Raw genomic sequence first — 26091 nt, 5'->3', positions numbered from 1 at the left:
TAGCTCTGATGCTTACAGCAAGAAATGGATCTCTGCTGCTCAGTTAATCATAAGTGTGGTGCCAGCTTTAAGGTCTTGATCTTTCAATGTTTTTTCCTGCAGGTGGCCAAAGACTTTGATAGTGCACTGTAGGTGGAAATGGATTTTTTTTCTTTGGTGTTTTCTCTTGCTAACAGGGTTGCTTCCAAGTTATTGGAAGTTATGTTGACCGCCTAAATTAGCAGGGTAGAACCCCTGTGAGGACAAGCCAATCTTTTAGATGTGAGATCCACTTTGTCTGCCTCAGGAGAATCCTTCATTAGTTTCATCCAGAACCTCTTCCTTATAATAATGAAGAACCTTCTCATAGCTTTACTGAGCATTACACAAATAAAGAGGTTCAATAGAGATGATTTTCATCTTAGGACAATCCACAAAGAGGTGTGCAGGGAATGGCATCAACCATTGAAGGTTGTCTTTTTTAACCTCTCAAAAGTGTTCAGTTCGATAAGCCAAGAAGGTTTATTGAGTATCCTTTCCAAAGACTGCTTTTTTTAGCTGTCCCACAAATTTGTTACACTCTCTCTCTCTGCTTCATGACGATATGCAAGCTGTGATTCTCACCAGCTGGTCTCAGTGAAGATAGGATCAAACAAGACACCAACCATTTTCTTTGTTTTCCTTGCCTCCACCTCACTGACAATCAACACCAGAGCACCTCAGCAACGTGTGCTTAAGTTCATGACTCTGCCCTCTCTACCCCCCTGACTGTGGCCAGGCAAGCTGAAATACCATCTGTACATTTGGCTGATGACACAACTGTTGTTGGCAGAATCTCGGATGGTAACGAGGAGGCATACAGGAGTGAGATAGATCAGCTGGTTGAGTGGTGTCACAAAATGACACTAGTGAACCAGGGCGACGTGTTGCAGGCATCATACAAAACTTCTAAATATACTTCTGAATGACTCTCACTGCAATCTGCAGCTTGTAATTTCCTTTTAAGTAACACAATTTTGAACTGTATTAATGAAGTAGCGATTTCATGATCTTCTGAAGGACTCAGTGGATTTAACTCTTCAGTATGCAGATACAGCACCCTTAAGTAGACAAAGGTACATTCCTCTGCCCAGTATCTTGTTATTTGCTCGAGAACAAGACTGGCTACCTAAGGCAAAGTTTGCTGTATTAGAGGGAACTTAGGAGGGAACTTTGCTGCATTCTCTGTTTCATGGAGACATGGCTCACTCCAGATATGCTGGATCAGCTGGTAAAATCTGAGGGCTTCTCAATGCACAGGATGGACTGAGCTACTGATTCGGATGAAGTGAAAGGTGGGCGTCTGCGTTTCATGATAAACTCTTTGTGGTGCTCAGATGCTGTGGTTTGGTCACAATCTTGCTCCTCTAACCTGGAACATCTAATGATTAAGTGCCGATCAATCTACCTACCAAGAAAGTTGTCCTCTGTGATCCTGACTGCAGCTTACATACTGTTAAAGGCAGACATTAAGTGGGCACTCGAAGTACTGATTGCTGCCATCAGCAAACAAGGAACAGCCAACCCGGACACCATTCAAATCATTGTCGGGGACTTCAATCAGACCTGTTCACAGAAATCGCTGCCCAATTATCAACATATTTCCTGCAGCACCAGGGGTCCCAACACACTTGACCACTGTTAACTATGATGAGGAACGCTACTATGCCATGCCTAGACCACATTTTGGAAAATCTGATCACTTGGCTGTTCTCCTCCTACCTGCATACAGGCAGGGGCTAAAGAGCAAAGCTGCAGAGACAAGGACAACAAAGAGCTGGTTGCAGGAGGCAGAGGAGCGGCTATGGGATTGCTTCGAGCCGGTGAACTGGACCACTTTCAAGGACTCATCAGAGGATCTGAACAAAAACATCACAGTGGTCACAGACAATCATAGATGAGTGTGTTCCCGGTGTCTTCAACCAGAAGCCCTGGTTAAACCATAAGATCCACAATCCACAACCATAAGATCTGTGGCTTTCAGGGCTGGCAACCAAATAAAATACAAGAAGTCTATGTACCATCCCCTGAAAGCCATCTCACATGCTGGACCAAACTTGAATCACGGAAGGATGCTCCACAGCTGTGACCAGGCTTGAATGCTAACACCTGATATAAAGTAAAACCAAGCAAGATATGTGACAACAAAGCTTCACTTCCAGAGAGCTCAATGCCTTTTATGCTCACTTTGACTGTCAAAACATGGTGGAACTTTCACAAGCTCCCACACTCTACAATGACCCTGTGATTTCAGTCTTTGAGGCTGGCATGAGAGCATCCTTCAGGAGGGTGAAACCATGGAAATCCGGCCCAGACCGGGTACATGCCCTAGTACTAAAAACTGATGAGGATCGACTGGCTGGAGTACTCACAAATATCTTTAACCTGTTCCTTTGGCAGTTTGAGATAACCACCCACTTGAAGCAGGCTTCAATTATATCAATGCCTAAGAAGAAGATGGTGACATGCCTCAATGACTATTGTCCAGTAGCACTTACATCACTCCCATCCACTGCTACCAACCTTATAGTTCCCACACCTCGCACTTCCCGTTTCTACCTCCTACCCAAGATCCACAAACCTGCCTGTCCTGGCCGACCTATTGTCTCAGCTTGCTCCTGCCCCACCGAACTCATTTCTGCATACCTCGACACGGTTTTATCCCTCCTTGTTCAATCCCTTCCTACCTATGTTCGTGACACTTCTCACGCTCTTAAACTTTTCAATGATTTTAAGTTCCCTGGCCCCCACCACTTTATTTTCACGATGGATGTCCAGTCCCTATATACTTCCATCCCCCATCAGGAAGGTCTCAAAGCTCTCTACTTCTTTTTGGATTCCAGACCTAATCAGTTCCCCTCCACCACCACTCTGCTCCGTCTAGTGGAATTAGTCCTTACGCTTAATAATTTCTGCTTTAGCTCCTCCCACTTCCTCCAAACTAAAGGTGTAGCGTTGGGCACCCATATGAGTCCTAGCTATGCCTTGCCTTTTTGTTGGCTTTGTGGAACAATCTATGTTCCGTGCCTATTCTGGTATCTGTCCCCCACTTTTCCTTCGCTACATCGACAACTGCATTGGCGCTGCTTCCTGCACACATGCTGAGCTCGTTGACTTTATTAACTTTGCCTCCAACTTTCACCCTGCCCTCAACTTTACCTGGTCCATTTCCGACACCTCCCTCCCCCTTCTAGATCTTTCTGTCTCTGTCTCTGGAGACAGCTTATCCACTGATGTCTACTATAAGCCTACTGACTCTCACAGCTATCTGGACTATTCCTCTTCTCACCCTGTCTCTTGCAAAAACGCCATCCCCTTCTCGCAATTCCTCCGTCTCCGCCGCATCTGCTCTCAGGATGAGGCTTTTCATTCCAGGACGAGGGAGATGTCTTCCTTTTTTAAAGAAAGGGGCTTCCCTTCCTCTACCATCAACTCTGCTCTCAAACGCATCTCCCCCATTTCACGCACATTTGCTCTCACTCCATCCTCCCGCCACCCCACTAGGAATAGGGTTCCCCTGGTCCTCACCTACCACCCCACCAGCCTCCGGGTCCAACATATTATTCTCCGTAACTTCCGCCACCTCCAACAGGATCCCACCACTAAGCACATCTTCCCCTGCCCCCTGCTTTCCGCAGGGATCGCTCCCTACGTGACTCCCTTGTCCATTCATCCCCCCCATCCCTCCCCACTGATCTCCCTCCTGGCACTTATCCTTGTAAGCGGAACAAGTGTTACACATGCCCTTACACTTCCTCCCTTACCACCATTCAGGGCCCCAGACAGTCCTTCCAGGTGAAGCGAGACTTCACCTGTAAGACGGCTGGGGTAATATACTGCGTCTGGTGCTCCCGATGTGGCCTTCTATATATTGGCGAGACCCGATGCAGACTGGGAGACCGCTTTGCTGAACACCTACGCTCTGTCCGCCAGAGAAAGCAGGATCTCCCAGTGGCCACACATTTTAATTCCACATCCCATTCCAATTCTGACATGTCTATCCACGGCCTTCTCTACTGTAAAGATGAAGCCACACTCAAGTTGGAGGAACAACACCTTATATTCCGTTTGGGTAGCCTCCGACCTGATGGCATGAACATTGACTTCTCTAACTTCCGCTAATGCCCCACCTCCCCCTCGTATCCCATCCGTTATTTATTTTTATACACACATTCTTTCTCTCACTCTCCTTTTTCTCCCTCTGTCCCTCTGACTATACCCCTTGCCCATCCTCTGGGTTCTCCCCCCCCCATTGTCTTTTTTCCTGGACCTCCTGTCCCATGATCCTCTCGTATCCCCTTTGCCAGTCACCTGTCCAGCTCTTGGCTCCATCCCTCCCCCTCCTGTCTTCTCCTATCATTTTGGATCTCCCCCTCCCCCTCCCACTTTCAAATCTCTTACTAACTCTTCCTTCAGTTAGTCCTGACGAAGGGTCTCAGCCTGAAACGTCGACTGTACCTCTTCCTAGAGATGCTGCCTGGCCTGTTGCGTTCACCAGCAACTTTGATGTGTGTTGCTTGAATTTCCAGCATCTGCAGAATTCCTGTTGTTCACTGTGATGAAGTGCTTTGAGAAGCTGGTAATGAAACTTATCAATTCCTCCCTGTGATCCCACTCCAATTTGCCTACTGCCACAACAGGTCAACAAGAGATACCATTTTAATACTAATAACTAATCAATAAGCCTCAATAACTCCTTGTACAACTGAATCGTCAATTTCCTCACTTGCAGAACCCAGTCAGTTCAGTTTGGCAACAACATCTCCTCCACAATCTCTATTAGCACACGTGCACCACAAGGCTGTGTGCTTAGACCCCTGTTCTACTCACTTTATACGTTTGACTGTGAGGCTAAGCACAATTCCAATGCCATATTTAAGTTTGCTGATGACACCACTGTCATTGGTTGAATCAAAGGTAGTGACGAATCAGTAAGTAGGAGAGAGAGATTGAAAATCCGGCAGAGTGATGCCATAACAACAACCTATCATTCAATGTCAACAAGACAAAGGAGCTGACTATTGACTTAAGGAGAAGGAAACTGGAGTTCCATGAGCCAGTCCTCATTGGGCAATCAGAGGTGGAGATGATCAGCAACTTTGCATTCCTCAATATTAACATTTTGGAGTACCTGTCCTGGGTCCAACACGTAAGTGTCATTACGAAGAGAGCACAGCAGTGCCTCTACTTTCTTAGAAGTTTAGAAAGATTCAACCTGTCATCAAAAACTTTGACAATCCTCAATAGATGCTTGGTGGAGAGTTTATTGACTCGTTGCATCACAGCCTGGTATGGAAACAGGGGACTGTCTTGTCTCCCTTTCTCTTCACCATTTACACCTCGGACTTCAACTACTGCACAGAGTCTTGTCATCTTCAGAAGTTGAGGGATGACTCTGCCATAGTTGGATGCATCAGCAAGGGATATGAGGCTGAGTACAGGGCTACGGTAGGAAACTTTGTCACAGGGTGTGAGCAGTATAATCTGCAGCTTAATGTGAAAAAGACTAAGGAGCTGATGGTAGACCTGAGGAGAGCTAAGGTACCGGTGACCCCTGTTTCCATCCAGGGGGTCAGTGTGGACATGGTGGAGGATTACAAATACCTGGGGATACAAATTGACAATAAACTAGACTGGTCAAAGAACACTGAGGCTGTCTACAAGAAGGGTCAGAGCCGTCTCTATTTCCTGAGGAGACTGAGGTCCTTTAACATCTGCTGGACGATGCTGAGGATGTTCTACGAGTCTGTGGTGGCCAGTGCTATCATGTTTGCTGTTGTGCGCTGGGGCAGCAGGCTGAGGGTAGCAGACACCAACAGAATCAACAAACTCATTCGTAAGGCCAGTGATGTTGTGGGGATGGAACTGGACTCTCTGATGGTGGTGTCTGAAAAGAGGATGCTGTCCAAGTTGCATGCCATCTTGGACAATGTCTCCCATCCACTACATAATGTACTGGGTGGGCGCAGGAGTACATTCAGCCAGAGACTCATTCCACCGAGATGCAGCACAGAGCGTCATAGGAAGTCATTCCTGCCTGTGGCCATCAAACTTTACAACTCCTCCCTTGGAGGGTCAGACACCCTGAGCCAATAGGCTGGTCCTGGACTTATTTCTTGGCATAATTTACATATTACTATTTAACTATTTATGGTTTTATTACTATTTAATTATTTATGGTGCAACTGTAATGAAAACCAGTTTCCCCCAGGATCAATAAAGTATGACTATGACTAAACACCAATGCCCCTGCACAGAAAAGCCTACAAAAAGTAGAAATATGGCTCTTTCAAAATGAATGCTAATCTTCCATTTGTCTTCCTTACCACCTCCCCAATCTACAAGTTAACCCTCAGGATATCCTACACAAGTCACCCAAGAACCTTTGCACTTCTAATTTTTGAATTTTCTCCCCATTTAGAAAATAGTCTATGTCTTTCTTCCTTCTACCAAAGTGCATGACAATACACTTACCTGCACTGTATTCCATCTGCTACTTCTTTGACATTCTCTTCATCTGTCCAGGTCTTTCTGCAGGTTCCCTGCTTCCTCAACACTACCTGCCCCTACACCTATCTTCATATCATCTGCAAACTTGGCCACAAAGCCATTGATTCCATCATCCAAAACATAGAAATATAACGTACAAAGTCCCAACGCCTGTGGAATACCATTAGTCACTAGCAGCCAACTAGAATAGGTCCCCCTTATTCCAACAGTCAGCTAATTTCCTATCCGTGCTAGTATCTTTTCTGTAACACCATAGGCTCTTATCTTGTTAAGTAGCCTCATGTGCAGCACCTTGTCAACGGCCTTCTGAAAATCCAAATAAACAACATGAACTGACTCTCCTTTGTCTATCTTGCCTGTTATTTCCTCAAAGAACTCCAGCAGAATTCAAATGTAGTGCTATAATAGGAATGCCCATCTGTAATCAAGGACTCCCAACATGCAGGCTATGCTGTCTTCTCACAGCTGAGAAGAAGGTAAAGGAGATTCAGGACCCATCCCATCAGGTTCAGCAACCATTATTACCCTTCAACCACCAGGTCCTTAAACCAGAGAGAATCAACTTCACTCACCCCATCATTGAACTGTTCCCACAACCTATGGACTCACTTTCGAGGACTCTACATCTTGGGTTCTCAATATTTATTGCTTATTTATTAATTACTATCATTATTATTTCATCTTTTTCTCTTTTTTGTACTTGCACAGTTTGTTGTCTTTCAGATATTGGTTGGGTTGTGATATTTCATTGGTTCTATTGTGTTTCTGTATTTACGATGAATGTTTGCAAGAAAATGAATCTCAGGGTTGTATATGGTGACATATATGTACTTTGATAATAAATTTACTTTCAAGTTTGAACTTTGAACAACCTTACATCCAGCATAGGTAAGACCAAGGAATTGACTGTGGACTTTAGGAAGCAAGAGTCATGAGAACACATACGATTTTCATCGATGGGTTAGCAGTGAAAAGGGCGAGCAGCTTCAAGTTCCTGGATGTCAGCATCCCAGGGATTCAATCCTAGTCCCAACCTATTGATGGAATCATGAAGAAGGCTCTCCAGTGTCTATACTTTATTAAGAGTTTGAGGAGAGTTGGTATGTCATCAAAGTCTTTCGCAAATTTCTACAGAGGTATCACGGAGAGCATTCTGACTGGTTGCGTCACCGTCTGAGGCTCTAATTAACAGGATTGAAAAAAGCTACAGAGAATTGTAGACACAACCAGCTCCATCATGGGCACTATCCTCCCCACAGCTGAGGACATCTTCAAAAAGCATTGGCTTCGGAAGGCGGCATCTGTCATTAAGGACCATCACCATCCCGGACATGTGCTCTTCTTATTACTACCATCAGGGTAGAGGAACGAGAGCCTGAAGATGTGCACTCAATGTTTCAGGAGCAGTTTCGTCCCCTCTAGTATCATGATCCATGACCCATGAACACTACCTCTCTATTTTGCTGTGTTTGCACTATTTATTCATAGATAGATAGGTAGGTAGATATACTTTATTAATCCCGAGGGAAATTTGGTTCCGTTACAGCCGCACCAACCAGGAATAGAGCGTAGATATAGCAATACAAAAAACCCCAACAATCAAACAACAAAATGCAAACTAAGCCAGATGGAAAATAAGTCCAGGACCAGTCTATTGGCTCAGGGTGTCTGACCCTCCACGGGAGGAGCTGCACGTTCGATGGCCACAGGCAGGAACGACCTCCCGTGCCGCCAAGTGTTGTATCACGGTGGAATGTGGCCGAATTCCAACAGTAAAAAGTTCAATATCCAGTCTGCAAACACGTTCCTCGATCGTAATATACCCCGGATTGCACCATCCGTTGTTAGCCAGATCAGTAAGCACCCCACTCCTTCACGCCGCTTACCACTCTCAGTGTACTTCTGGTCAGGCGGAATAGTATTACCCACCGAACCCCTCTTCTCCAAAAGTCTCTGTTGTCTCAACCTGGTCCTCTTTCCTTGGCTTTGTGATCCCCCTCTGTGTGTTTTCCTCCGGATTTCAGCAGGGGTGTCTGCCGCTCTGTTCGCTAAGCCGACCGGAATTTGCTGGTCCGTGGAATACACAATGCGACCTTGCTTCTGTCCCGCGTGTCGGGATGTAACCCGATACATATATACGTACATTAATAGTTCTTATTGTAAGCTGCAGTAATTTTTTTCAGGTAATGGACCGCACTGCTGCTGCAAAACAAATATTGTGACATGCTGTTTGTCAATGATAACAAACCTAATACTGATTCTGATAGTCAGAATCTTGCTCCCAGGGTGGAAATGTCAAGTAGTAGATGGCAGTAGAAGGTGACTGAAGGATGGTTGTAGTTGGGAGATGAATGTCCAAGGTTACACGTTATGGAAACATAGAAACATAGAAAACCTACAGCACAATACAGGCCCTTCAACCCACAAAGCTGTGCCAAACATGTCCTTACCTTAGAAATTACCTAGGGTTACCCACAGCCCTCTATTTTTCTAAGCTCCATGTACCTATCCAAAAGTCTCTTAAAAGACCCTTTCGTATCTGCCTCCGTTACCATTGCTGGCAGCCCATTCCACGCACTCACCACTCTCTGCGTAAAAAAACTTACCCCTGACATCTCCTCTGTACCTACTTCCAAGCACCTTAAAACTGTGCCTTCTTGTGTAGCCACTTCAGCCCTGGGAAAAAGCCACTGATCATCCACACGATCAATGCCTCTCATCATCTTGTACACCTCTATCAGGTCATATCTCATCCTCCGTCGCTCCAAGGAAAAAAGGCCGAGTTCACTCAACCTATTCATAAGGCATGTTCCCCCAATCCAGGCAACATCCATGTTAATCTCCTCTGCACCTTTTCTATGGTTTCCACATCCTTTCTGTAGTGTGGCGACCTGAAATGAGCACAGTACTCCAAGTGGGGTCTGACCAGGGTCCTTTATAGCTGCAACATTACCTCTCGGCTCCTAAACTCAATCCCACGATTGATGAAGGCCAATGCACTGTATGACTTCTTAACCACAGAGTCAATCTGCGCAGCAGCTTTGAGTGCCCTATGGACTCAGATCCCAAGATCCCTCTCATCCTCAACACAATGTGTTACCATTAATACTATATTCTGCTATCATATTTGACCTACGAAAATGAACCATCTCACACTTATCTGGGTTGAACTCCATCTACCACTTCTCAGCCAGGTTTTGCATCCTACCACTGTCCCGCTGTAACCTCTCACAGCCCTCCACACTATCCACAACACACCCAATGTTTGTGTCATCAGCAAATTTACTAACCCATCCCTGCACTTCCTCATCCAGGTCATTTATAAAAATCACAAAGAGTAGGGGTCCCAGAACAGATCCCTGAGGCACACCACTGGTCACCTACATCCATGCAGAATATGACCCATCTAGAACCACTCTTTGCCTTCTGTGTGCAAGCCAGTACTGGATCCACAAAGCAAAGTCCACTTGGATCCAATGCCTCCTTACTTTCTCAATAAACCTTGCATGGGGTACCTTATCATGGCCTTGCTGAAATCCATATACACCACATCTACTGCTCTACCTTCATCAATGAGTTTAGTCACATCCCCAGAAAATTCAATCAGGCTCATAAGGCATGACCTGCCTTTGACAAAGCCATGCTGACTATTCTTAATCATATTATGCCTCTCCAAATATTCATAGATCCTGCCTGTCAGTATCTTCTCCTTGAACTTACCAACCACTGAAGTAAGACTCACTGGTCTATAATTTCCTGGGCTACCTCTACTCCCTTTCTTGAATAAGGGAATGACATCCACAACCCTCCAAATAACCCTCTCCTGTCCCCATTGATGATGCAAAGGTCATCGCCAGAGACTCAGCAATCTCCTCCCTCACCTCTCACAGTAGCCTAGGGAACATCTCATCTGGTCCCAGTGACTTTTCCAACTAGATGCTTTCCAAAAGCTCTAGCACATCCTCTTCCTTAACACTCAAGCTTTTCAGTCTGCTGTAAGTCATCCCTACAATCGCCAAGATCCTTTTCCATAGTGAATACTGAAGCAAAGTATTTATTAAGTACCTGTACTATCTCCATCGGTTCCATACGCACTTTTCCACTGTCACACTTAATTAGTCCTATTGTCTCACATCTTGTCCTCTTGCTCTTCACGTACTTGTAGAATGCCTTGGGGTTTATCTTAATCCTGTCCGCCAGGACCTTCTCATGGCCCCTTCTGGCTCTCCTAAATTCTTTCTTAAGTTTCTTCCTGCTCGCCTTATAATCTTCCAGATCTCCATCATTACCTAGTTTTTTGAACCTTTCGTAAGCTGTTCTTTTCTTCTCGACTAGATTTACAACAGCCTTTGTACACCACAGTTCCTGTACCTTACTGTCCTTTCCCTGTCTCATTGGAACGTACCTATGCAGAACTCCACGCGAATATCCCCTGAACATTAGCTACATTTCTTCCGTATGTTTCCCTGAGAATATCTGTTTCCAGTTTATGCTTCCAAGTTCCTGCCTGATAGCCTCATATTTTCCCTTACTCCAGTTGAACGCTTTCCTAACTTGTCTGTTCCTATCCCTCTCCAACGCTATGGTAAAGGAGATAGAATTGTGATCACCATCTCCAAAATGCTCTCCCACTTAGAGATCTGACACCTGACCAGATTCATTTCCCAGTACCAAATCAAGTACAGCCTCTTCTCTTGTAGGCTTATCTACACACTGTATCAAGAAACCCTCCCGAACACACCTAATAAACTCCACCCCATCTAAACCCCTCGCTCTAGGGACATGCTAATCGATATTTGGGAAACTAAAATCTCCCACCACAACAACCCTGTTGTTATTACACCTTTCCAGAATCTGTCTCCCTATCTGCTCCTCGATATCCCTGTTACCATTGGGTGGTCAATAAAAAACAGCCAGTAGAGTCATTGACCCCTTCCTGTTCCTAACTTCCACCCACAGAGACTCCGCAGACAATCCCTCCATGACTTCCTCCTTTTCTGCAGCCGTGACACTATCTCTGATCAACAGTGCCGCGCCCCCACCTCTTTTGCCTCCCTCCCTGTCCTTTCTGAAACATCTAAAGCCTGGCACTTGAATTAACCATTCCTGCCCCTGAGCCATCCAAGTCTCTGTAATGGCCACAAGTACTGATCCACTCTTTAAACTCATCTGCTTTGTTCATAATACTCCTTGCAATTTAAATAGACACATCTCAAACTATCGGTCTGAGGGCGTACCTTCTCTATCACCTGCCTATCCTTCCTCTAGCACTGTCTCCAAGCTTTCTGTATTTGTGAGCCAACTGCCTCTTCCTCCATCTCTTCAATTTGGTTCCCACCCCCCAGCCGTTCTGGTTTAAACTCTCCCCAACAGCCTTAGCAAACCTCCCTGCCAGGATATTGGTCCCCCTGGGGTTCAAGAGCAACCCGTCCTTTTTGTACAGGTCACTCCTGCCCCAAAAGTGGTCCTAATGATCCAGAAATCTGAATCCCTACCCTCTGCCCCAATCTCTCAGCCACGCATTTATCCTCCATCTCATTCTATTCCTATACTCACTGTCACGTGGCACAGGCAGTAATCCTGAGATTACTACCTTTGAGGTCCTGCTTCTCAACTTCCTTCCTAACTCCCTGTAGTCTGTTTTCAGGACCTCCTCCCTTTTCCTATCCATGTCGTTGGTACCAATATGTACCACAACCTCTGGCTGTTCACCTTCCCACTTCAGTATATTGTGGACGTGATCAGAAACATCCCAGACCCTGGCACCTGGGAGGCAAACTACCATCCGTGTTTCTTTCCTGCATCCACAGAATTGCCTGTCTAACCCCCTAACTGTAGAGTCCCCTATCACTGCTGCCAACCTCTTCCCTTCCCTACCCTTCTGAGCCACAGTTGCTTCCCCTATGAAGGCCGTTCACCCCCCCAACAGTACTTAAACAGGAGTACTTATTGTCAAGGGGGACAGCCACAGGGTTACTCTTTAGCATCTGTCTCTTGCCCTTCCCTCTCCTGATTGTTACCCACTTATCTGTCTCCCAAGGCCCCAGAGTGGTTACCTGCCTATAGCTCCTCTCTGTTAGCTCCTTACTCTCCCTGACCAGACGAAGGTCTTCAATCTTCATCACCCGTTGCTGAATGTCCTGGTGGCTATTAGGGGGTTTGTACTATAACACCGTCAGAGTAATTTCATCTTTCTTGGTTTAGAGTTTTACCCATATAAACTCAGAGGAGGAGCTCTCCATTTCATCATCTCTGAGTGCAGCTTTGATATTGTTTCTGAATAATAGTGCAACTCTTTCACCACCACCCCCCCCCTTAACTCCCTCTTTATCCCTACCACAATATCAAAGCACTGGAATATTAAGCAATTAGTCCTGTCCCTCTCCACACCAAGTCTCTGTCACAGTTCCACATAGTGATCTATTCTCTAAGCTCATCCATTACACTTCAACTGTCCATCCCATTGTGTCTACTACAATGCTCCTACTCAACCTTCCTTAAGGACCTACCAGTCATGACATCCACCTTCCTCCCAATCCTTCCTCTTTCTGCCCTGGTGTTCTGGTCCTTGCTCCCCTGCCAAGCAAGTTTAAATCCTCCTGAGTAGCACTAGCGAACTTTTGGGCCAGGATATTGGTTCCCCTCCTGTTAATGTGTGACCTGTCCCTCTTGTGAAGGTTGCCTGTGCCCCAGAAGAAGTTCCAATGATCAAAGGACCTGAAACTCTACCCCATGCACCAACTCCTCAGCCACAAACGTGCCTGTTCTGTCTTTTGACTTCCGCCCTGACCTGGATTAATCAAGAATTTATTACCTTTGAGGTCCTGTTTTTAATCCATCCTGCTTTTATCTGTTGGGAAAATACTGGCATTATGTTCTGGCTTTCTAATATAGTATGTAACACTTCAACTTTTCTTTACCTATGGTCTAATGAAAGTTTAAAAGAATGCAGTAACATTGGCGTGATCAGAATTCTCACATTTTTAGTAAGTGGCTTGAGCATTTAATCATAATGCAGAAATAAAAACTGGAAACAAGTTTGAATTTTGGCTGCATTCAGATGTGATACAGGTATTAAATTTGTTTAATGGAGGATAACCATTTGAAGAAAAAGAAATATTGCAAATAAAGAAGATTTATCCATGAAGCTATTTACATTTTTCCAGATTTCTATTTGCAAGGGCCATTTTCCTGAAGCAATATCTTTTTGGCAGGAGATGTTGTTTCAGAATAAAAAGCAAAGATAAATTTAACTCTGCAAATTGCTTGTCTATTTTTCATAGCCAATTGTAATGATAATGGTTGTTCATAATAATGGTTGCTCATTCTCAAGGAACACACTAACGCTAGCACACTTAAAACTAGCACAGTTAAAATGAGCACACTTAAAACAAGGTGGTATCTTATCTGGAGAATTACTTTGTTCAGGCAGAAAAAAAGCTCTCTGTTATCTAGGTGCAGGGTGGAATTCATTCTACAAAATAAACATTCTTTATTTGATAGCAAGTTTACCCAAAGCTTTATCCAGAAAGCTGAGTAGATATTCAGATTCTGTCATTTTGAATTTAGACTTCATAGTAACAGAGAGCTGTCCTCACATCCACATGATTTCAAACTGTGTTTCATTTCAGACTAACATGGTGAAGGGAAGATGGAATGATGATTTCATATATCACTTTGAGTTCACACAGGACTTTAGGGCATGACTTTTTGGATGTGGTCTCGGACTCAAGTGGAGTTTATTGTCATTTAACTACATACATGTAAATAATGTATATAATGTGACAATGTTTCTTCAAACCAGGCTGTAAAGCACATAACACACATAACGCAGGATAACTTATGAAAGTAAGGATAAATCTTTAGATGAATCACACATAAATTACAAACTAAAGTGCACTAATATTAAGTATTGTAAGCTACAGAACAAATTAACCAGTGATGTTTCGAATACGATGTGGCTGGGAGTTCAGAAGCCTGCGGGAAGAAACTGTTTCCCATCCGACCGTTCTTTTATTAAGCCTGATGATAGAAAGTCAAAGAGGATGCTGGATGGATGGGTGGGATACTTAATAATATTAAGGGCCCTGCATATGCAGTGCTCCTGATAGATGTCCCCTATGGATGGTAGGGAGACCCCTATGATCCTCTCGGCTGTTCTCACAGTCCTTTGTAGGGACTGTGGTCTGATGCTCGGCTGCTCCCATACCAGATGGAGATGCAACTTGTCAGGATGCTCTCATTGGTGGTCCTGTAAAATGCAGTGAAGATGGTGGGATGGGGGAAGCTTGCTTGCCTCACTTAGAAAGTCGAGGTGCTGCTGTGCCTTCTTGTTCAGGGAGGTGATATTAAGGGACCAGGTGAGGTCATACGTGATGTGAACTCCCAGGAACTTGGTGCACTTAACTCTCTCTACAGAGGAGTCACGTATTCGCAGAGGGGGATGGTTCATCTGCACCTTCCTGAAGTCCACAAGTCATTTCCTTTGTCTTCTCCACGTTCAGGCTAGGGTTGTTCTTCTCACACCAATCCACCAGACGGTCCACTTCCTCTCTATACTCTGTCTTGTCATCCTTCTTGATGAGGTCACCCACTATTGTCATCTGAAAACTCAGTGACATGGTTTGAGCTGGATCCTACAACACAGTCATGCATCCGCAGTGTGAACAGCAGTGGGCTGAGCACACAAGCCTGGGGAGCACCAGTGCTCAGCATAATGGGATGAGAGATGTTGCTGGCCGTATAGACTGACTGTTAAGAATCCAGCATCCAATTTCAGAGAGAGGTGTTGAGACCCAGCAAGGACAGTTTCCCTGCCATTTTGGGGGGTATGATGGTGTTGGACACCAAACTGAAGTCTATAAATAGTAGTCTGGCAAATGAGACCCCATTTTCTACTGCTTAGTCCTTATGCCCCATGTAGGGGTATTCAGACACTAAGCTGGAAGGCTTGTTGTGTAAAGCCAAATACAGAATTTCAGGTCACATAAAGCCGGTTGCAGTTTTGGAGATTTTCTTCCCATTTCTCAGCAGCGACCTCTGTAAGGAAATCTTTTTCTTCTAATAACTAGAATTAGTAGCTTCTGGAAGCCTTTTCCTGATAGTATAAGAACCCAAAGTACTAGCAAATACTTTGCTTTCTCTGGCCCACCAGTTAGATTTAATTCACTTTATTTCTTGATTTTTTTTTGAATTGATGGCTGTTACTGTTCTTGGCAATTTTATTTATGAACACGTAGTAAATTAAAAAACACCAAAAAATAAAAGTAATGTATAATAACATACTCTGTTGTAACTCTCACTTGGGCTAGTGGCTTAATATAGGGGGTGATAGCCCCCGGCCTGGCCAAACTTAATAAGTCTCATTTGGGTGGATGCTGCGCGATGTGTCTCCTGTTACAAATCAGTACCCTGACATAACCGGAATGATAGAGTGGAGTAAGGGAAAACAGAAATAAATCTAAGATAGTGAGCAGTAAAGATGTCAGGAAAGACAGGCAGGTGATGGGGCAAATTTGTAGCCATTGGGATGAGTTGCAGTGCAATAAAGTTGCAGTGAAACCAATGCGGAAAGTATCAAATACTGGTCTTAAGGTGTTGTACTTAAATGCACGCAGCATAAGGAATAAGGTGGATGATCTTGTCGTACAGCTACAGATTGGCAGGTATGATATTGTGGCCATCACTGAGACCTGACTAAAGGATGCATTTCTCTGGGAGCTGAACGTCCAAGGATACACGGTGTATCGGAAGGATAGGAAGGTAGGCAGAGGGGGAGGCGTGGCTTTATTGGTAAGAAATGATATTAAATCATTAGAAAGAGGTGATATAGGATTGGAAGGTGCAGAATCTTTATGGGTTGACCTAAGAAATCGCAGGAGTAAAAGGACCCTGATGGCAGTTATTTATAGACCTCCAAACAGCTGCAGTGATGTGGACTACAAATTACAACAGGAAATAGAAAAGGCTTGTCGGAAGGGCTGTGTTATGATAATTGTGGGGGATTTTAACATGCGAGTAGATTGGGAAAATCAGATCGGCACTGGATCTCAAGAGAGAGAATTTGTAGAATGTCTGCGAGATGGCTTTTTAGAACAGCTTGTTGTTGAGCCCACTAGGGGATCGGCTGTACTGGATTGGGTATTGTGTAATGAACCGGAGGTGATTAGAGAGATTGAGGTGAAGGAACCCTTAGGAGGCAGTGATCATAACATGATTGAGTTCACTGTGAAATTTGAAAAAGAGAAGCTGAAATCTGATGTGTCAGTGTGTCGGTGTTTCAGTGGAGTAAAGGAAATTGCAATGGCATGAGAGAGGAACTGGCCAAAGTTGACTGGAAAGGGACACTGGCGGGAAAGACGGCAGAGCAGCAGTGGCTGGAGTTTATGCGAGAAGTGAGGAAGGTGCAAGACAGGTATATTCCAAAAAAGAAGAAATTTTTGAATGGAAAAAGGACGCAAACGTGGTTGACAAGAGAAGTCAAAGCCAAAGTTAAAGCAAAGGAGAGGGCATACAAGGAAGCAAAAATTAGTGGGAAGACAGAGGATTGGGAAGTTTTTAAAAGCTTACAAAGGGAAACTGAGAAGGTCATGAAGAGGGAAAAGATTAACTATGAAAGGAAGCTAGCAAATAATGTCAAAGAGGATACTAAAAGCTTTTTCAAGTATATAAAGAGTAAAAGACAGGTGAGAGTAGATATAGGACTGATAGAAAATGATGCTGGAGAAATTGTAATGGGAGATAAGGAGATGGCGGAGGAATGAATGAGTATTTTGCATCAGTCTTCACTGAGGAAGTCATCAGCAGTATACCAGATAATCAAGGGTGGCAGGGAAGAGAAGTATGCGCAGTCACAATTACGACAGAGAAAGTACTCAGGAAGCTGAATAGTCTAAAGGTAGATAAATCTCCCGGACCAGGTGGAATGCACCCTCATGTTCTGAAGGAAGTAGCTGTGGAGATTGCGGAGGCATTAGCGATGATCTTCCAAAAGTCGATAGATTCTGGCATGGTTCCGGAGGACTGGAAGATTGCAATTGTCACTCCGCTATTTAAGAAGGGGGCAAGGAAGCAAAAAGGAAATTATAGACCTGTTAGCTTGACATCGGTGGTTGAGAAGTTGTTGGAGTCGATTGTCAAGGATGAGGTTACAGAGTACCTGGAGGCATATGACAAGATAGGCAGAACTCAGCATGGATTCCTTAAAGGAAAATCCTGCCTGACAAACCTATTACAATTTTTTGAGGAAATTACAAGTGGGCTAGACAAGGGAGATGCTGTGGATGTTGTATATTTGGATTTTCAGAAGGCCTTTGACAAGGTGCCACACATGAGGCTACTTAACAAGATAAGAGCCCATGGAATTACGGGAAAGTTACATACGTGGATTGAGCGTTGGCTGATTGGCAGGAAACAGAGAGTGGGAATAAAGGGATCCCATTCTGGTTGGCTGCCGGTTACCGGTGGTGTTCCACAGGGGTCTGTGTTGGGGCCGCTTCTTTTTACATTGTACATCAACGATTTGGATTATGGAATAGATGGCTTTGTGGCTAAGTTTGCTGATGATATGAAGATAGGTGGAGGGGCCGGTAGTGCTGAGGAAACGGAGAGTCTGCAGAGAGACTTGAATAGATTGCAAGAATGGGCAAAGAAGTGGCAAATTAAATACAATGTTGGAAAGTTATGTACTTTGGCAGAAGAAATAAACGGCAGACTATTATTTAAATGGGGAAAGAATTCAAAGTTCTGAGATGCAACGGGACTTGGGCATCCTCGTACAGGATACCCTTAAGGTTAACCTCCAGGTTGAGTCGGTGGTGAAGAAGGCGAATGCAATGTTGGCATTCATTTCTAGAGGAATAGAGTATAGGAGCAGGGATGTGATGTTGAGGCTCTATAAGGCGCTGGTGAGACCTCACTTGGAGTACTGTGGGCAGTTTTGGTCTCCTTATTTAAGAAAGGATGTGCTGATGTTGGAAAGGGTACAGAGAAGATTCACTAGAATGATTCCAAGAATGAGAGGGTTAACATATGAGGAATGTTTGTCCGCTCTTGGACTGTATTCCTTGGAGTTTAGAAGAATGAGGGGAGACCTCATAGAAACATTTCGAATGTTGAAAGGCATGGACAGAGTGGATGTGGCAAAGTTGTTTCCCACAATGGGGGAGTCTAGTACGAGAGGGTATGACTTAAGGATTGAAGGGCGCCCATTCAGAGCAGAGGTGCAAAGAAATTTTTTTAGCCAGAGGGTGGTGAATCTATGAAATTTGTTGCCATGGGTGGCAGTGGAGCCCAAGTCATTGGGTGTATTTAAAGCAGAGATTGATTGGTATCTGAGTAGCCAGGGCATCAAAGGTTATGGTGAGAAGGCGGGGGAGTGGGACTAAATGGGAGAATGGATCAGCTCATGATAAAATGGTGGAGCAGACTCGATGGGCTGATTGGCTGACTTCTGCTCCTTTGTCTTATGGTCTTATAATAAATAGTATACAATATGTGATTAAATGATTAAGCTTTATAATTCTTACTTTAACTGTATGGTTAGTAAAGAAATGAAAATCTTATGAAACAGTCTGTTGTGCAATGTTGGAGCTCACTGATAGGCCGGTTGTCCACCATCGACCTCTTCTGATTGCTGCTGCCCTTCGGACCCTCGCTCCAAGTCCATCTCGTCTGGCGGTCTACCAACTCTCTCCATTACGTCTTCTCTCTTCATCTCTCCCCGGCAAAAGACCACAAAAATCTCTCTTGCAGCTCACAAGAAAGAACAAGAGTGTTCCAAACCCTGTTATCTCTAGTCATAAACCAAACATTGCTGCTACAGAGAAACTATTACATTGTCAGTGAAGCCTTACAGCAGACAATCCCCATAGGTGGACTGTAGGCCAGGTCCGGACTGCGAGAACCAAATGTCTGGACTGCGCCGACCCATTGACACTTACGTGAACGCACCTGTCATAACATGTAAATAAAGCTCACACTGCTCTAATTTATTTTAGCCTCATCCCACATCGTACACTTGACCTGTGCCCCTGTAAAGCGTGCAACCTACTGCGCGCTAAAGTCCTCGACTAGACAGTGGCACGCACCAGCTACCGGCCTGTCATCTAAGAAGCGAATCTGTCATCTAAGTGAATTGTTACCAGCAGTAAGTCACGGACCCCAAACCAAGAACACCATGGCCTGCGCGAAAAAGCACAAAGTCGACCAGGAAAACGGTCAGTTCAAATCTAACTGGACTGATCAGTTTTCTTTTATTTTACCGGACCATACCAATGCTAAACTAACATGCTTAATATGCACGCAGTCCGTAGCTGTCTGCAAATCAGAAAATCTAAAGTGGCACTTCAACACTATGCATGCTGCCAGTTTCAATGCCAACTACCCTGCAACATCAGATCAACGCAAACAAAAAATTGCAAATATGATAACATCATACAAGCACTCCGTTTCTACTATCTGTAAGTCAACACCTGCACAAGAGAGTGCATCAGCTGCATCATTGTATCTGCCATGGAATCTTGCCAAAGCTAAGAAGCTGTTTGCTGATGCCGAGTTGATTAAAACCTGTGCAATTGATATGGTTGGCGAAGTTTTAAGTCATGATGAGAAAACCAAGAAGACGGTTGTGGAGCTATTAAAGACGGTGCCATTGTTGGCTAACACGGCAACAAGAAGAGTAGAAGTTTTATCGGAGGATGGTTGGAGGAGCCTGACATCAGAACGATTGCCTCATCCCGTCACGGTCACTTCTCTCGCTGATTGGTGAGTGAATCAATTTATTTTTGTCCATTTGTCAATCTTATTGTGGTATAATAATATTACAACAACAATAATACTGATAATTTCATTTATTGCTACACTTCATACTTCAAATGCTACATAGCTTAATTAAAAAGAACAAATAGATTAAATGAGAGAACAGAAACAGTGGAAAAGGCAGTACTACTAAAACTCTGTGTGGAAGAGAAGAGTTCTTTGTATGGAAGAGAAGTGGTGAAGGCTACCATGTTTACAATGTGTGTGTATGTGTGTGTATTAAGTCCCAGATGAGTTCTCAATGTGTCAGCAGACAGTTGCGATAGCTAGAGTCATAATTAAATGGTTGGTTTTGGACTTATTTTGTTTCAAGAGTGCATTTTTTTCTTGTGTGACCCACAACACAGGCTTTGAGAATTCCAGGCCTAAATTATTACTACTACCACTACTACTACTACTACTAATAATAATGGTAATAGCAGCAACAATAACACCTGTCCATAAAACAACTTACTGGCGCAATGAAGAAAAACCCTGGACGTTTTGGCCCTTGGCTTGGCATGCTTGACATAATTAGGCCCTTGTGGAAAACTAATTGGGGAACCCTGCCTTACAGCATGTCACACAGCATGTTACACTATATACAAAAAATGTTCAGAATGTTGTTTGAAAAGACATTTTTCAGAAGAAATGGTAAACAGGCTCTAGAGTCTCAGAGGGATGTAATGCTTAGATTATGTTGGTATGGGTGTTGGGAGCTGCAAAAACATTTGGGTACTGGGGTTGAATTTTGATTGGCATTCTGGGGTCAGAGATTGGTAGAGGGTTGAGTGAGCAAGTGGAATTGGTAGTTGGATTTGTGGGGAGTAGGGTTCATTTTTGGAGATAAGTAGAAGAGTATGAATGTTGAGGGTTGAAGTTTGTTGGTGGCACCAAGGAAAGATACCACAATAATAATGGATTTTATTTAAAAGACCTACTGAAACAGGTTGGTCTCCCAAGGCCTTTCTGGTACCTGTTCAAGCTGATCTCTTTTTGGTTATGGTGAAGCAGGTTTTCAATCTTTCATGGACCGCAAAGGAGTCAAATGACATCACAGAGGTGGCCTTGAGGCATGGAGAGAACTTTTAGATTAGATTAGATTATGAGGACACTCAGTCCTCGTTTATTGTCATTTAGAAATACATGCATTAAAAAATGATAAAATGTTCCTCCAGTATGATATCACAGAAACACAAGACAGAGCAAGTCTCAAAGTCCCGATGGCCCCAACATCTCACGCAGACGGTAGAAGGGAGAAACTCTCCCTGCCGTGAGCCTCCAGCGCCGCAAACTTGCCGATGCAGCATCCTGGAAGCACCCAACCACAGCCGACTCTGAGTCTGTCTGAAAACTTTGAGCCTCCGACCAGCCCTCCGACACCGAGCACCATCTCTGCCGAGCGCTTCGACCCCACCCCGGCCGCCGAGCAACAAGCAAAGCCAAGGACTCGGGGCCTTCCCCTCTGGAGACCTGGACCCCACAGTAGCAGAGGCAACAGAACAGGCATTTCAGAAGTTTCACCAGATGTTCCTCCGTGCTCTCACATCTGCCTCCATCAAATCAGAATTGTGCACGGCACCCTACTTGACAAATAATAGGTATTCATCACCGGAGTGGCGCACGCTGCTTCGTGCCGCCATCTTCTCCTCTCCTCTTGGAAGGAATCATAGAATTGACAGGTGGAAGGCAATCTAGATGGTTCCACTCTCCAGGGCATCAAATATTTATTTAATTCCTTCTCAAAAGTTGAATTTATGCGGCATCTGACCATGCATTCTAGATCATAACCACTCACTGCACATAAAAGATTTTTAGTATATCACTCCGAGATTATTTGGCAATCCTTTCAAATCTCTGTAAACTGCTCTTTGTCCTTTTCACCAATGCAAACAATTGCTCCCTATACCACTTTCAAATCCCCTCCCGAATCTTATGCTGGAGGAAAACAAAGTCATTCAGCAGGGGAGGTTCTCTGTACATTCCCATAAATGAATTCTGGCATTCCAGATATCATTGCAGCAAATCTTCACTTTAATCAAAATGCAAAAAATGCCAGAAGCTGGAAATCTGAAATCTAGATGGAAAACACTGATAATGCCCAGCAGGTCAGGCAGCACCTGTGGAGAGAGAAAGAAAGTTATTCTTCAGGTATAAAATAAAAATCAAAAATGCTGAAACACTCAGCTGGTCAGGCAGCATCTGGAGAAATAGATACAACTAATATTTGAAGCTTGTGACCCTTCGTCAGAAATCAGTGTTACCAGCACTTTCTATTTCATTTCAGATTTTCATTAAGTGCAGTTTTTCAAGTTGCAATTGTTTTAGGTCAGTGACCATTCATGAGAACCAGGAAAAATCAGATATCAAAGATGTTCTAATTTGCAGGAAATAGCAATAGGGTTGAGAAAAGATGATGTCTGTGGAGGACAGAGGAGATTTGATGATTCCAGTGTTGATGCTGATGAATCCCACTGATCTGTCTGGAAGAAATGAAAATAGAAGGTAATTGAGCACACAGGAAAGTGAATTAAAAATGTACAGCTTAGAATTGGGAGATACAAAATACTGCTTGCTGGCACTCTAATGCTCATTTGCTAAATATTTTTCACAGTTTCTGTTTAAAATCCTAACTGTATTTAAATTGAGTTGCTGAGTATAAAGGAACTTTTCATGATGCGATCACATTTTGTGACAACCATTTCCTATAGAAAACTGGTGAAAAAAGTATGCCAGTACAAAGAGCCAATCATTTCAAAAAATAAATGTTCTTCTTTGCCTAGTAATTTGCAAGAATATGAATGAGAATAGACACTCGCACACACACAAAATGTTTTGATGGACATGCAACAAATAAAAACTAATCTTTAAACATCTTTATTGTGCTTCTGCATCACTTTTCATGATCTCAGAACATCCCAGCCATGAGGTACTCAATAGATGTAAAGTAGCTAATAGCTGAGATAACCTGAGATCACAAAAACTTATGCAGAAACATAATAAAGATTTTAATTGATAACCAGAACAGGCTATCAATCAATGTCCCATTGAAAAGACAACATTCATTGGAATGTATCGCCTCCTCAATATTGCACCGGATATCCCATCCCCTTCCCTCAATTCCTCCGTCCCATCCTCTTCTCTCAATTCCTTTGTCTCCGCCACATCTGCTCTCAAGATGAGGCTTTTCATTCTAGAACGAAGGAGATGTGCTCCTTTTTCAAAGAAAGGGGCTTCCCTTTCTCCACCATCAACGCTGCCCTCAACTGCATCTCTTCCATTTCACACACGTCTGCTGTTACCCCGTCCTCCTACCACCCCACCAGGGATACGGTTGTTCTTGACTTCACCTACCACCCCACCAGCCTTTGTGTCTAGCACATAATTCTCCAAAAATACTGCCACCTCCAAAGGGATTCCACAACCAAGCACATCTTTACCTTTCCCTCCCACTTTCTGCTTTCCGCAGGGATCGCTCCCTACGCGATTCCCTTGTCAATCCATCCTGCCCCACTGATCTCCCACCTGGCACTTATCCTTTCAAGCAGAACAAGTGCTACACCTGCCTCTACATCTCCTGCCTCACTACCATTCAGGATCCTGAACAGTCCTTTCAGGTGAGGCAACAATTCACCCGTAAATCTGTTGTATCTGGTGCTCCCAGTGTGGCCTCCTGTATATTGGTAAGACCTGATGTAGATTGGGAGACCGCTTCATTGAGCACCTATGCTCTGTCCACCAAAAAAGCAGATTCTCCCAGTGGCCACCCATTTTAATTATACTTCCCATTCCCATTCCGATATGTCCACCCATGACCTCCTCCACTGTCGGGATGAAGCCACACTTAGGTTGGAGGAACAACACCTTATATTCCATTTGGGTAGCTTCCAACCTAATGGCATGAACATTGATTTCTCAATACCGCCCTCCCCTTCACTATTTCCCATCCCCTTTCCCCTCTCTCACCTTATCTCCTTGCCCACTCATCACCTCCCTCTGGTGCTCCTTCCCCATTTTCCTTTCTTCCATGGCCTTCTGTCTCTTTCACTAATCAACTTCCCAGCTCCTTACTTCATCCTTCCACTCTCCAGGTTTCATCTACCATCTTGTAATTCTCTTTCCCCTCCCCCCACCTTTAAAATCTATGCCACAGCTTTTTTTCTCCAGTCCTGGCCCAAAACGTCGACTGTACTCTTTTCCATAGATGCTGCCTGGCCTGCTGAGTTCCTCCAGCATTTTGGATTTCTGTGCATTTGTTGCCAGAGTAGCAGGTGAAATTACTGCATAAGTTGGGACACAGAGAAAACAGTCCAACCACAGTCTGACCACAAACTGAATTCATTGTAGAATTCTCAGCACCACATAGGTATACTGCTTTTGGAAGAAGATAAGAAAGAATTTTTCCTGAATATAATTTGTGATTCACAGAACAAATTAGAAAGATAAATTACACTAGGTAGGGTTTATTCAAAGTTCAAAGTAAATGTATTATCAAAGTACCTACGTATATGTCACCATATACAACCCTGAGGTTCATCTTCTTATGGTATTCTCAATATTAGAATCAATGAAAGACCATGCCAACAGGACACACAGCCAGTGTGCAAAAGACAACCATCTGTGCAAATACAAAAAGAGAGAAAAAGAAAGAAATATTAATAATAATAAAGAAATAAATAAGCAATAAACATCGAGAACATGAGATGATGAGTCCTTGAAAGTGAGTCCAGATGTGGGAAGAGTTCAGTGATGGGCAAATTATCTCCTCTGGTTCAGGAGCCTGATGGTTGGGGGGGAATAACTGTTCCATAAAATTCAATGAAGTTTAAAAGATTAAGGGGTAGTCCAGAAGAAGGGTCTCAGCTGTTTATTCATTTCCATAGATGCTGCCTGACCTGCTGAGCACCTCCAGCATTTTGTGTGTGTAACTTTGGATTTCCAGCATTTGCAGACTTTCTCTGGTTTGTGATTAACTGGTTTTCAAAGTATTAAGGGGAATTGTCAAGGTATTAGAGAGAAATCTTTTCTGGTGGTTGGCTCACTTCAGAAAAGATGACACAGTCTCAAGCATAGACTCAGGAATGAAATTAGCACACTTGTCTACATTATAAACAAGTAGAAATTGGAACTTCCAGCCATATTGATATGTACGTAAATGTTAAATCAGTGACAGATTTATTTTACCAGAGGTGTTAACCAGTATATAATGTTACATCAGACGTCTGTTCTTCTGGTCCTTTGCAATGGCAAGCCAGTATAAAGAAGCTAAAAGATCATTGTCTGACAAGTTCAGCTTATTTGATACAATATCATATGGAGTGAAGTTTATGGCTGAGGCTGAAATTTTCAGACCATCATTATTTTTGGAAGCAGAATAGATTACTTATTGAAGTAAAAAACATAGAAAACCTACAATATAATACAAGCCCATCGACCCACAAAGCCGAACATGTCCTTACCTTAGAAATTACCTCGGGTTACCCATAGTCTTCTATTTTTCTGAGCTCCACGCACCTGTCCAGGAGTCTCTTAAAAGACCCTATAGTATCCGCCTCCACCACCACCACCGTCAGCCCATTCCAAACACTCACCACTCTCTACGTAAAAAACTTACCCCGACATCTCCTCTGTACATACTTCCAAGCACCTTAAAACTGTGCCCTCTCATGCTAGCCACTTCAGCCCTGTGAAAAAGCCTCTGACTGTCCACACGATCAATGCCTCTCATCATCTTATACACCTCTATCAGGTCACCTCTCATCCTCC

At 43.9% G+C, this 26091-nt stretch overlaps 1 protein-coding gene across 2 annotated transcripts in view; it reads left to right on the top strand.

Moving 5' to 3' along the window:
* Positions 1-26091, top strand: part of xkr6b (XK, Kell blood group complex subunit-related family, member 6b) — a 494480-nt gene that overhangs the window by 434712 nt on the left and 33677 nt on the right. Inside the window, exon 3 of one of the 2 annotated variants that reach the window (XM_063035566.1) lies at positions 8842-8847. The exons of the other annotated variant lie outside the window; for it this stretch is intronic. Coding sequence (XP_062891636.1) covers positions 8842-8847 — 6 coding nt within the window. The remainder of the gene's footprint in view (positions 1-8841; positions 8848-26091) is intronic. 2 annotated transcript variants of the gene reach the window in all.

This window comes from Mobula hypostoma, chromosome 2, assembly GCF_963921235.1.
Source record: "Mobula hypostoma chromosome 2, sMobHyp1.1, whole genome shotgun sequence".
In the NCBI taxonomy this organism is placed as follows: Eukaryota; Metazoa; Chordata; class Chondrichthyes; order Myliobatiformes; family Myliobatidae; genus Mobula; species Mobula hypostoma.
This window is presented reverse-complemented; position numbering and strand designations above follow the sequence as displayed.